Source organism: Pongo abelii, chromosome 18 (genome assembly GCF_028885655.2).
Source record: "Pongo abelii isolate AG06213 chromosome 18, NHGRI_mPonAbe1-v2.0_pri, whole genome shotgun sequence".
Taxonomy (NCBI): domain Eukaryota; kingdom Metazoa; phylum Chordata; class Mammalia; order Primates; family Hominidae; genus Pongo; species Pongo abelii.
The window spans coordinates 23580673-23593952 of record NC_072003.2 but is presented as its reverse complement, the minus strand read 5'-3'; the positions used below and the strand labels follow the sequence as shown (position 1 = coordinate 23593952).

At 44.7% G+C, this 13280-nt stretch overlaps 1 protein-coding gene across 1 annotated transcript in view; it reads left to right on the top strand.

Moving 5' to 3' along the window:
* DNAH3 (dynein axonemal heavy chain 3) overlaps positions 1-13280 on the top strand; it is a 218456-nt gene that overhangs the window by 28299 nt on the left and 176877 nt on the right. The window contains exons 8-12 of the mRNA XM_054533552.1: positions 1495-1620; positions 3869-4064; positions 7132-7311; positions 8397-8511; positions 11829-11943. Coding sequence (XP_054389527.1) covers positions 1495-1620; positions 3869-4064; positions 7132-7311; positions 8397-8511; positions 11829-11943 — 732 coding nt within the window. The remainder of the gene's footprint in view (positions 1-1494; positions 1621-3868; positions 4065-7131; positions 7312-8396; positions 8512-11828; positions 11944-13280) is intronic.

The window sequence follows — 13280 nt, the reverse complement described above, 5'->3', positions numbered from 1 at the left end:
GGTGAAGAGGTCAGCCCCTTAGAAGTCGAGGGGATGAGTATTGGGGGCAGCGGGAACAGCTTGTGCACAGGACCCAAGCAGCAGCAGGTGGGCGCGTCCTGGAAACAGTATGAGGTGAGCATGCCTGGAACACTGTGAGTCAGGGAGGTGGGTAGGAGAGGAGATGGTGGGGGCGGGTGACAGGCAGGACAGGAGCAAGAGAGATGGCACAGGGTGCAGAGCACCTAGTGGGCCCCAGTCACTAGGCACGCTTTTATTCTGAAATGGGAAGTCATTGGAGGGTTTGGAGCAGATAGAATCTGACTTAGGTGTTAAAAGGATACCTCTCGTAGTGGAGAAAACTCTCATTTCTTCTCACTGGTTGGCCTTTCTTTACCCTCACAGTGACAAGAGTTAGAGGGCTTAAAAAGGCTTTTTTGGCTCCATAAGCTTTTTTTTTTTTTCTTTTTAGAGACAGGGTGTTGCTGTGTCACCCAGGCTGGAGTGCAGTGATGCAATCAGGGCTCACTGTAGCTTTGACCTCCTGGGTTCAAGAGATCTTTCTGCCTCAGCCTCCTAAGTAGCTGGGATTACGGGTGTGCACCACCACACGTGGCACGTCTATTTTTTTTTTTTTTTCAGACAAGTCTTGCTCTGCCCCCCAGGCTGGAGTGCAGTGGCATGATCTCTGCTCACTGCAAGCTCCGCCTCCCGGGTTCAAGCAATTCTCTGCCTCAGCCTCCTGGGTGGTTGGGATTACAGGCACCCACCACCACGCCCAGCTAATTTTTTTGTATTTTTAGTAGAGACGGGGTTTCAGCATCTTGGCCAGGCTGGTCTTGAACTCCTGACCTTGTGATCGACCCACCTCGGCCTCCCAAAGTTCTGGGATTACAGGTGTGAGCCACCTCGCCCGGCCTTTTGTTTTGTTTTGTTTTTGGAGAGATGATGTCCCACTATATTGCCAGGCTGGTCTTGAACTCCTGAGCTCAAAGCCATCCTCCCTCCTTAGCCTCCAAAGTGCTGGGATCCATAAACTCTTTGTTTTAAATCACAGCAGTCCTCAAAGTTACCTTCAAGAGCTTACCCAGAGGCTTGGGTGAATTCCATTTGATGATGAAGATGCTCTGCTTGGTCCTGGCCTCTGGGTCTTCACTGTTGTAAAGAACATTGATTCGTCCATTTGATACCCAAGTTCTCAGCCAGCTGAGTCTCCAGCTGGTGCTACAGCCCCACTCTTCAATGGGTTATGCAGAGTGAGGCACATCTAAGGCTCAGGAGCACTCTTGGGTCACCTCATTTGTCTCCTCCCTGCAAGCGTTCTTTAGGACTTATCTCCTCCCTCCTCAACCTCCCATATCCTCCTCAGGATCTTTCCCATATCCTGTAATTCATTTGATTCTGTTTAACTTTCCTCTCATTGAGAAACGTGAACACACACCCTTGGAATCTGTCCTGCGGAATTTGTTATTAAGCGTTCTTTAGCTTAGGAAATTTTTCCCTCTCTTTTGGCAGATTCAGAGACCTCAGGTTTGTTCGAACGGCAGAAATACTAGCGGGAAAATTGCCTCTGCAGCCTCAGGAATTTTGGGATGTGGTCCAGAAACACTGCCTGGAGGCGCACCAGACTCTTCTCAACAAGTCAGTATCTGCCCTCCGAGTGGGGGTGCACCGTGGTATCTTAAAGACTGAAAACCCTCTGAAATGAAGCTGGTACCCAGCATGGGGGTCGTCCCACTGGCATCCTTTCGTGTCTTTTTTTTTTTTTTTTTTTTTTTTGAGACAGAGTCTCTTTCTGTCACTCAGGCTGGAGTGCAGTGGTGTGATCTCAGCTCACTGCAACCTCTGCCTCCTGGGTTCAAGCGATTCTCCTGCCTCAGCACCCCCAGTAGCTGGGACTACAGGTGTGTGCCACCATGCCCGGCTAATTTTTTTTGTATTATTAGCCGTAATCCCAAAGTGCTGGGATTACAGGCATGAGCCACCGTGCCTGGCCTCATGTCCTCTTTTTTTCATGTCCAGCTGCTTTGTGCCCCATGCCTAGTCTCCCTCTGCCTTCTTGAAACTCACCCATCACCATTCCTTGGGAGGCTGTCACCCCCATTTCCTCCTCCTGGAATCCTTTAGACCAGCAGTCCCCACCCATTTTGGCAACAGGGACTGGTTTTGTGGAAGACAGTTTTTCCACAGACTAGGGCAGGGGGATGGTTTCAGGATGATTCAAGCACACGGCATTTACTGTGCACCTTATTTTTATGATTACATTGTAATATATAATGAAATAATTCTACAACTCACCATAATGTAGAAACAGAGGGAGGCCTGAGCTTGTTTTCCTGCAACTAGATGGTCCCATCTGAAGGTGATGGGAGACAGTGACAGATCATCAGGCATTTGATTCTCCTAAGGAGTGTGCAACCTGGATCCCTCGCATATGCAGTTCACAGTAGGGTTCACGCTTCTGTGAGAATCTAATGCTGCTGCTGATCTGACAGGAGGCAGAGCTCAGGTGGTAATGAAAGCCATGGGGAGCGGCTGTAAATACAGATGAAGCTTGGCTCGCCCACCTGCTGCTCACCTCCTGCTGTGCAGCCCGGTTCCTACAACCAGTCCATGGCCCAGGAGTTGGGGACCCCTGCTTTATATCTTGCTGTGTTACAGGGGAATGCATTTGAATGACTTATATTCAGATAGTCCAGATAAATGGCCTCAAGATTTCAAGGCAAAAGGGTTTCATACATTTACACAATTCCTTTTTCCTTTGCAAATGCCTGCAAGACTACCTCCACAGCCAGAGAAATTCCCTTGTGTAAAACAGTGATAATAATACCTGCAGATGGGTTTTCTGTTAGCAGAGAAAATGTAGATGCAATCATTGGCACATAATAGCTGCTCAATAAATCTCATACCTCTATGACTACAACCAGTAGTAGTGCTTCTCTGATTGCTAGAGTAGTACCTTTTTAGCAATCAGAGAAAAGATGCGAAAGGATGAAAAGGCCAGTGGTTTTCACCGGGAATTAGAAACTGGGGGACGTGGGAGGAAAGAAACAATGAAGCATCTATTTCTTCTTCTTTGTTGTTGTTGTTTGTTTGTTTGAGACAGAGTTTCACTCACTCTGTCACTCAAGTTGGAGTGTAGTGGTACAATCTCAGCTCACTGCAACCTCCCATCTCCCAGGTTCAAGTGATTCTCCTGCCTCAGCCTCCCAAGTAGCTGGGACTACAGGTATGCGTCACCATGCACCATGCCCAGCTAATTTTTGTTTGTTTGTTTTTGTAGAGATGGGGTTTTGCCATGTTGGCCAGGCCGGTCTCGAACTTCTGGCCTCAAGTGATCTGCCCGCTTCGGCCTCCCAAAGTGCTGGGATTACAGGCATGAGCCACCACACTTGGCTATTTCTTCTTTTGGTTTTCTGATTTCTACAATCAACTTCTGAGCAGCCAGGGCCACGCTGGAGTTTCTCCTTTCATGTTTTCTTTCTTTGCTCCTCATTCTCTCTTTCCCCCTATGAAGTTTGAATCAGAGGCCAGGCATCTGCTAGAGAGAGAGAAGTTGGACAGAACATTCTAGTTCCTTATGCCCCTTTACCCCAATCTCTGATTATAATGAAGAAACTGTAGACTTTCAGCAGGACATGCCACCAATATCCCCTTTCCATTTGGGTATTCTCAATGGAAGAATAACCTCTTAATTCAAATCTTATTACTTTCTTCCCAAGAAAGAGGCATGGCAGGTAAGGGGGCCGGAAATTGAAAGTATTGATTTGCAAGGCTGCTTGGTGGGACATGATCCCATCTGCCTCATCACTGAGCTCAGGGGGCATGGCAAGAGGGTGCCTCGGAGCCCAGAAGAGCTTCTCACATGGACACCCTTCTGTCTTTACAGGTGGATCCCCACCTGCGCCCAGCTTTTTACCTCACGGAAGGAGCACTGGATTCATTTTGCTCCCAAGAGCAGCTATGACTCCTGTCGAAACATTGAGGAATATTTTGCTTCTGTGGCATCATTCATGTCGCTGCAGCTCAGGGAGCTGGTCATTAAGTCACTTGAGGACCTCGTTTCCCTTTTCATGATACACAAAGTATGTCAGGGATCTGCACTTGGACCTTTTGTGGGGAATAACCTGGTTACCTGGTTAGAGCCAGGATTCTGTCATGTATGTCCTCAGCTGTGAGCCAGGGCACAAAGTGAAATGCTTGACCTGCACCCACATCAGGCAGTTGTTAGTTTATAAAAATGTCTTCTTTTAGCTTGAAGAAGGATTTTGAATGTTCCCAACACACACACACACACAAATGGTAAATGTGGCCGGGTGCATTACAGGCCACGCCTGTAATCTCAGCACTTTGGGAGGCCAAGGCGGGCAGATCACCTGATGTCAGGAGTTCAAGACCAGCCTGGCCAACATGGTGAAACCCTGTCTCTACTAAAAATACAAAAATTTTCCTGGCGTGGTCGCGGATGCCTGTAGTCCCAACTACTCGGGAGGCTGAGGCAGGAGAATTGCTTGAACCCAGGCGGCAAAGGTTGCAGTGAGCCCAGATCACGCCATTGTACTCCAGCCTGGGCGACAAGAGTGAAACTCTGTCTCAAAAAGAAAAAAAAAAAAGTAAATGTTTCAGATGATGGATATGCTAATGACCATGATCTGATCACTATACATTATATGTATCCTGTAAATATGTACAATTAATAGGTATCAATTTTTTAATTTTTAAAGTGAGATATAAAACCATAAATAAAATCTTAAAAAGTCCAGCCCAGCTGTGGATTGGAATAATTTTAAAAATAATTTCCTTAAATACATAGCAAAATTTCTTGAGATAATAACTCAGTATTAAGTTGGTAAAAATGTACAGAAGTAGAGAAGTTGTTAAGAAAATTTAAAGAAAAATTGCATAAAATGAAAGACATATGTCTTACAGTTTGGGGAGAAGGAATCATTTTTTCATCCTCTCTGTTACAAGGAGGGGGTTGGAAAAGGTTTGTTTTCAATCTTTGGCTTGATATTGAGGGAGTGCTGTATGTTTCATTGCAGATATGGGTTTTTGTTCTTTGGTCTTGGCAAGGGGCACCTCTAAAGACAAAAGGCTTTGTTGACCTAATTAAGAACTTCTTTCATGAAACTGTTTTAGTGAAGTCGAAATGAAAACTAAAAACACTGGCCAGGCACGGTGGCTCATGCCTGTAATGCCAGCACTTTGGGAGGCCAAGGCAGGCGGATCACCTGAGGTCAGGTGTTCGAGACCAGCCTGGTTAACATGGTGAAACCCCATCTCTACTAAAAATACAAAAATTAGCCGGGTGTGGTGGTGCGTGCCTGTAGTCCCAGCTACTCAGGAGACTGAGGCAGGAGACTCACTTGAACCTGGGAGGCAGAGGTTGCAGTGAGCCGAGATCACGCCACTGCATTCCAGCCTGGGTGAGAGAGTGAGACTCTGTCTAAAAAAAAAAAGAGAGAAAACTGAAAACACCAAGTCCTAGTTTTCAAAGCACCATAGCATTCCCTGAATTTGGATAGCCTAAAAATCAATGAATATTCTTTTGAATTTTATGCCGTGTGCACATTTTATCTTAAAAAAGTAACAAAAATTAAAAATTACCTGGTTATAAAAGGTGAAGTTTTCCAAATGAAGTAATAAAGATGAACAATTGGCCTTTTGCTCAAAAATATAGAAATCAGTGGTGCTGAATTGCAATGTTAGCTCTCTAAAGAGGACCAATCTATAAATGTAATTGTGATTGTCTACTTTGCTAAGCAGAAGAAACCCAGGAGTGGAAGCCAATCTCACTCTAAAATTCCACTCAAAGGGAAATGTAAAATCTTCCTGTGTCTGGAAAAAAGGGGGGAATTTATAGGTATTTGATATACAGTAGGTATTCACCAAATATCATCAGTCATCTTTAAATGGATCTAGAAATCTCTGTGTAAGAAATACTTTACAGCTGCCTTCTGACAATTTCATTAGGCGCTGTAGTTTATGAGGGCATCCTGGGTTAGAGCTTTTGTAGGGAATTGGAAATAGCTCTATGTCAATATTTCTGTTGTAGCAAGGTTGACATTTTGAGTGTCTAAAATAAACTATGCTCATTAGCAACTCCATTTGGGGTTATGCAGATTATGATGAATACTTTTGGACTGAATCAATAAATTTTTATTGAGCACCTGTTAGGTACTATATGCTGTCTCAGGTATTTTGGAGGAGAGAAGTGATCAGACATAGATCCTGCCCTCAACTTTAGAATAGAGAAGTTGAGATATGCATATAAATTCCTACCACAGAGAAAGAAAAAAATACTAGGCTGGGCCTGGTGTCTCATGCCTGTAATCCCAGCACTTTGGGAGGCTGAGGCAGGAGGATCACTTGAGCTCAGGAGTTTAAGACCAGCCTGGGCAACATAGTGAGACCTCATCTCTAAGAAAACAAATAAAATTAAAAAAAAAAAAACAGAGGAAGTAGAAATACACAAGCTCAGAAGTGGGAGGAGATTATATCCAGCTGAGAAACAGGGAGGCTTCCCAAAGGAAGAAATGTTTTAGCTGAATTTTGAAGGGTGGGAAGGATCTAGAAATTGGGTGCAGGAATCATCAAGCCACATAAACAAAAGGGAATAAAGGCTTTGGGAGAGGGAGAGTGCATGGAGTTAGGGTGGGCTAAGCTATACCCAATACATATTTTATTTATTTATTTATTTATTTATTTATTTATTTATTTATTTGAGATGGAGTTTCGCTCTTGTTGCCCAGGCTGTAGTGTAACGGCGTGATCTCATTGCAACCTCTGCCTCCTGGATTCAAGTGATTCTACTGCCTCAGCCTCTCAAGTAGCTGGGATTACAGGCGCCCATCACCATGCCTGGCTAGTTTTTTGTGTTTTTTAGTAGACACAGGGTTTCACCATGTTGGCCAGGCTGATCCTGAACTCCTGACCTCAGGTGATCCACCTGTCTCGGCCTCCCAAAGTGCTGGGATTACAGGTGTGAGCCATGGTGCCTGGCCCCAGCCCATATTTTAAATATAAACAGTGTATGATGCCCTTCATTGCCTTTTCTGATCCTCATGTAGTTCTATGAATGTGTAAAATTCACTCCCTTCATTTTGGAAGGCCCAATTTTGTAACACTTGCCCTACCTTATGTCTCCTGAAGGATGGGAATGATTTTAAGGAGCCCTACCAAGAGATGAAGTTTTTCATACCTCAGCTAATCATGATCAAACTTGAAGTCAGTGAACCCAATATTGTCTTCAATCCATCTTTTGATGGCTGCTGGGAATTAATACGTGACTCTTTCCTGGAAATTATTAAGAACTCTAATGGGATCCCCAAGGTATAGTAGTCACTTTATCATTCATTTGCATGATTTTTTCACTTAGTGAATAAAATGTATTGAAAGAGGTTGTACAAGTCAGGTCGCTGGGATATTCAGTTAAGGGAGCTTCACTTTGGAGATATATCCTGAATATAACCCCTTGACCCCAGACAGATGATTTGGACCATAAAGAAATATTCACGCAGCCCAGAATTGTGCTTCTAACAAGGGCATGAAGAGCTGCTTTGTAGGAGAATCACTTGAACCCAGGAGGCAGAGGTTTCAGTGAGCTGAGATGGTGCCACTGCACTCCTGCCTGGGCGACAGAGCGAGACTCCATCTCCAAAAAAAAAAAAAAGAAAAAAGAAAAAAAAAAAGACCTACTTTGTGAGAGAGTATAGTGTCCTCCATGATGTCAACTTCAATGAATCGGATAGGTCCCAAGCCATATCCGTGGGTTAATAATCCATCATGAATCAATTGCCATTAACTTGCCAAGAACTTTTTTTCAATTTCAGTTTGAAGTTTCACTTGTCTGTGTGCTTGTTTGTTTGTTGGTTTGTTATGTTTTAGCCACTGTAGGCTTCTAGAGAGAATAACCCTTCCCTTCTTGGCCCAAGCCCTTTCCAGTTTGCTTTCCAGGGTAGAGTTACTAATTAAATTCAAGACACTTATTAACAAACTTTTATTACTAGACGGGATCATGCACATGGATGTAACTCCTTTTAGCTCCATCTTTTCCTAGCTCCCTCTGATTGGTTTGTATGACCAAAGGGCCATTGTCCAGTTCCATATAGGGAAGGGATCTGTGGGGTCTTGCTGGCTAGCTCCCTCACCCTTCCACCTTCTCACTCTCTCCATACATTATGTATGCTTCACATGGGCTTGCTTATGTGAAATGAATGCCCAGAAGTTCAAGGTTGCAGTGCAAGGAGGCCCAAGCACTCTTCTCTTTGCAATCCGGTACTTACAGGGTTCTAAGTGCTCCATTAAAACTGGGTGTGTGGGAGGGGAAGAAACAGTGGGAAGATCTCCTACAAGTATCCCTAGGAAGGAAATGGAAGAGAAGACCCTGTAATTTGGATGACTATGTATGGGGACAGCTGAAATACATACCACTTAAGCTCTCCTTCACTGCTGCTGCTGCTGATCGGCAATGTGTGAAAGCAGCTGAGCCAGGAGAGCTCAGCATGCACGCGGCTGCCACCGCAATGGCAGGTACCAGAGCCGGTACTACATTTGATGAATTACAATGCCAAGAAGACACGGTTTGTACCAGGTTTGAAAACAAGGCCTATGTGAATACCAATGACTTTACCAGACAAGAAGGAAAAACAACGCAGACTCTGAGTTCCCCATCTAGCGACACCCACAGCCCTAGCTTCCTCCTTAAGCCCGTCAGACTGTTTTATCTCTGAACTGGTTAGTGAAGACTTAAAAACATAGTTCTGCAGGTTGACTAAGAAAAATCTTTAAGAATGGCAACTGGCGGGCGTTACCTTCACTCACTGCAAGATCTGCCGTATATATGGTTTAAAAAGAATTTTAAAAGTTAGTTAAGGTCAAGTGTGGCTCACACCTATAATTTTAGTGCTTTGGGAGGTCGAGAAGCAGGAAGATTGCTTGAGGCCAGGAGTTCAATATCACCCTGGGCAGTATAGCAAGACCTCATCTCTACAAAATTAAATTAGCTGGGTGTGGTGGCACACATCTGTAGTCCCAGCTACTCAGGAGGCTGAGGCAGGAGGATCACTTGAGCCCAGAAGTTCAAGGTTGCAGTGAGCTATGATTGCACCATTGCACTCCAGCCTGGGCAACAGAGTGAGACTCTGTCAAAAAAAAAAAAAAAAAGTTGGTAGGGAAAAGCTAACAAGAGACTTTTGAAAATAGAGTAAATAGCATTATTCAAGACACAGAAAGAAAGCAGGAAAGCATATTTGTGAGAAAGAATTATTAAAGGGGCTGGGCACAGTGGCTCACACCTGTAATCCCAGCACTTTGGGAGGCCGAGATGGGTGGATCACCTGAGGTCAGGAGTTCAATACCAGCCTGGCCAACATGGTGAAACCCCATCTCTACTAAAAATACAAAAAATTAGCTGGGCGTGGTGGCGGGTGCCTGTAGTCCCAGCTACTCGGGAGGCCAAGGCAGGAGAATCACTTGAACCCAGTAGGTGGAGGTTACAGTGAGCCTAGATTGCGCCATTGCACTCCAGCATGGGCAACAAGAGTGAAACTCCATCTCAAAAAAAAAAAAAAAAAAGATTTTTTTTTTCTGCTTGAGCCCGGGAGGCAACCTTTACCTCCCGGACTCAAGCCATCCTCCCATCTCAGCCTCCCAAGTAGCTGGGATAACAGGTGTACACCACCATGCCTGGCTTATTTTTGTATTTTGTAGAGACAGGGTTCTGCCATGTTGCCCAGGCTGGTCTTGAACTCGTGAGCTCAAGCGATCTGCCTGCCTTGGCCTCCCAAAGTGTGGGGATTATAGGTGTGAGCCACCACACCCAGCCGAATTCGATTGTTCTTGACTCCATTTCACAGACTGCTCTACAGGGCATGAGAGAATCAACCACATTGAAAGAGCAGCAAGAGGTATTTCATCCTCTTAAGTTTGAAGACTTCTTCCCATGAGACAATCCATTATCCTGCCCACTTGTGATCTGTCACATGGCCTGGGGGCACCAATTGTGCTGCCCTAAACCATTTCATTCACGCATTGACCAGTGCCAGTCCCTCCATCTCATTGCCTTTGGCAGCTGTCTGTAGTATGGCTGCAGCAAAGAAGTTGCTCCTCCACTGGTTTCAAAACCTTTGGATTGGCCAAAGAAGACAAAGATCATTTGCACTTGATTTTCCCCCTTTCTAAATTGATGCGTTTCCATCAAAGGCATATAACCCATGTAACTCACTGAAGCACTCTGAAGACCTTTTCTGAGACCAGCCACTAAAAGCTTTCTTAGCAGAGAGGACAATGGAAGACAATGGGTCCCAGGCAGGAACTTTGCAGCCTGCATGAGTCATGCAAGTGAGAACATTCTCAGAGACACACACGTGCCATGAGGGAGTTAGAGTGACTAGACGTGGAGACTCATGCCTGCCATCTCAATACTTTTGGAGGCTGAGCCAAGGGCCAGGATTCATATACAATTACAGGTCTACCTCCATTTTCTGAAAGCTGTGAAGCCAGACCACCAGTTCAAGACCAACCTGGGCAACATAGAGAGAGCCCCTGTCTGTACAAAAATAAAAATAAAAATAAGAAAATTAGGCATGGTCGCAGGCACCTGTCGCTCCAGCTACTCAGGAGGCTGAGGGAGGAAAACTGCTTGAGCTTAGGAGTCATATAGCATAGGAGCTATGATGGTGCCACTGCACTCCAGCCTGGGTGACAGAGTGAGACCATCTCTTTAAAAAAAAAAAGAAGTGAGAGAGTATGAATTCTCTCAGAAGAAACTTTCAGTGCCTCATGACCATAAAGCCATAGCTTTTTGTTTTCCCTGGGCTTAGAGGAGAATCTAGTACATCTCTTCTTTTTTTACAGATGAGAAAATGGGGATTCAGAGAAGTAGTTTAGGCCAGATGTGGTGCCTCATGCCTGTAATCACAGCACTTTGTGAGGCTGAGGTGGGTGGGTTGCTTGAGGTTTAAGACAAGCCTGGCCTACATGGTGAAGCCCTGTCTCCACTAAAAATACAAAAATTAGCTGGGTACGGTGGTGCATGCCTGTAATCCCAGCTACTCGGGAGGCTGAGGCAGGAGAATCGCTTGAGCCTAGGAGGCAGAGGTAGCAATGAGCCCAGATCACGCCACTGCACTCCAGCCTGGGCCATAGAGTGAGACTCTGTCTCAAAAAAAAAAAAAAAAAAAAAAAAACCCCACAAGAGAAGTAGTTTACCTAAGGTCACATTGTCCATCAGTGGCAGATTCAGAATTAGAATCCATGTCTCCAGAATTTTCATTAGGAAAACCGGGTAGTAGGGGAGGAGGGGAGCAGTACGATAGTATTGATTGACTCACCCAGTATTTTTTGAGCACTTACTAAGTGCCAAGCTTTTGCTAGGCCCTGGGGATATAACAGTGAAGAAGTCAAATATGATCCAGGCCTTCATGGAATTTGTATTCCGTGACACACCTAGAACATCTCATTACACATTCATCTAATTGCAGTTGTGATGAGTGCTAAGCAGGAAAAGTTCAGAAGATGAGCCTGAAACAGGGAAACCAACATCCACTGGAGGGTGGTGGAGCGGGGAGCGGGACAAGGGGGACTCTCAAAGGACAAGCCCCTTGAAATGTCAGGGATTTGAAAGATGAGTAATCCAGGCAAGAAGGAAAGGAGAGAGAACAGAGGTAGAGGAAACAGCAGGCTGATTCCAGCACTATCTAAGAGGAAATAGAATAAAAATGCAGCTGGCATCCTTGGAAATGAGTGCATTAGAGGAGGCTTTGCATTTGGGTACCATCTCCCTTCTTAAGTCTTGCAACATGCAAAAGTGGTGTTTACTCTTCAGGTGGAATCTGTCCTGTTCCCAGAGCTGAAAGGATATAATCTGATCCTTGGAACTGTTAACGCAGAAGAAAAACTTGTTTCTGATTTTTTGATTCAAACTTTCAAGGTATTTCAGAAAAATCAAGTTGGCCCCTGCAAGTAAGTTGAGTTATAAATTTATTAGCTACGTAGCTTTTTGGCATTGATTTGGTGTTCTTAACTCTCATCCAATAAGCTATTCCTGTTCCCAAACACCTGAACACATACATAGTAAGAATAGCCAATACTTACATGAGTATTACTATTTATTCCCACTTTACAAGTGAGGAAACTCTAACTGTCCCAGTGTTACATAGCAAATAGTTAGGAGAGCCAGGATTCAAATTCAATTACAGATCCACCTCCATTATCTGATAGTTGTGAAGCCAGATGGGTTTTGGCACTTCAAAATTTCTGGGTTATATAAAAGTAACATAATGCATATATCATATATTATCCTGCAGTTTCTGTGAGGTCTGGGGCAACATGTTGGTATTTCTGCAGGGAAACCTGTAAGTAGTCACATAATAGCCTCATATCCGTTTAGGCCAACTTTTGCTACCAAGTGAATTTTGAGGCAACTGTCTGTTTTCAGAACTTTTTGGATTTGGGGATTGAGAATCAGTTATCTGAACCCACAGGCCATGCCCTTTAATCGTCACACTGTAAAACATCTCACAGTTGCACACGTGAGCAGTCACTATGTATAGTCCGTTCTCACGCTGCTAATGAAGACATGCTTGAGACCAAGTAACTTACAAAAGAAAGAGGCTTAACTGACTCACAATTCTGCAGGTCTGGGGTGGCCTCAGGAAACTTACAATCCTGGCAGAAGGGGAAACAAACACATCCATCTTCTCATCGCAGCAGGAAGGGGAAGTGCTGAGCAAAAGGGGGAGGGAAAAGCTTCTTATAAACCATCAGATCTCGTGAGAACTTACTGTCACAGGAACAGCATGAGGGTAACCGCTCTCATGATTAAATTACCTCCCACCGAGTCCTTCCCACAACACGTGGGGATTATGGGAACTACAATTCAAGATGAAATTTGGGTGGGGACACAGCCAAACCATATCACACTAGTTAGGGTGATCCTGTAAGTAGCTTCCAAAGTGAGACACTTTACGAGTGAAAAGAATGTTATTAACAATTACCGTGGGACAGCAGGTGTAAACCTGGACTGTCCCAGGCAAACCAAGAGATTTGGTCATGCTAACCCAGAGTTTTTGGACTGCAGCTCTATTGACATTTTTGACTGGAAAATTCTGTTGTGGGGGCTGTCCTGTGCGTTGTGGTCTGTTTAGCAGAATCCTTGTAGGAATTATGCATGCCAGCAGGAATCCCTTGGTTGTGACAGCCAAGAATGTCTTCAGGCGTGGCCAAAAGTCCCCACCAGTTGAGAACAACTGCTAACCTAGTCAAAAAATCGTGGCCTCATATTTGGAAGCCCTGCCCTT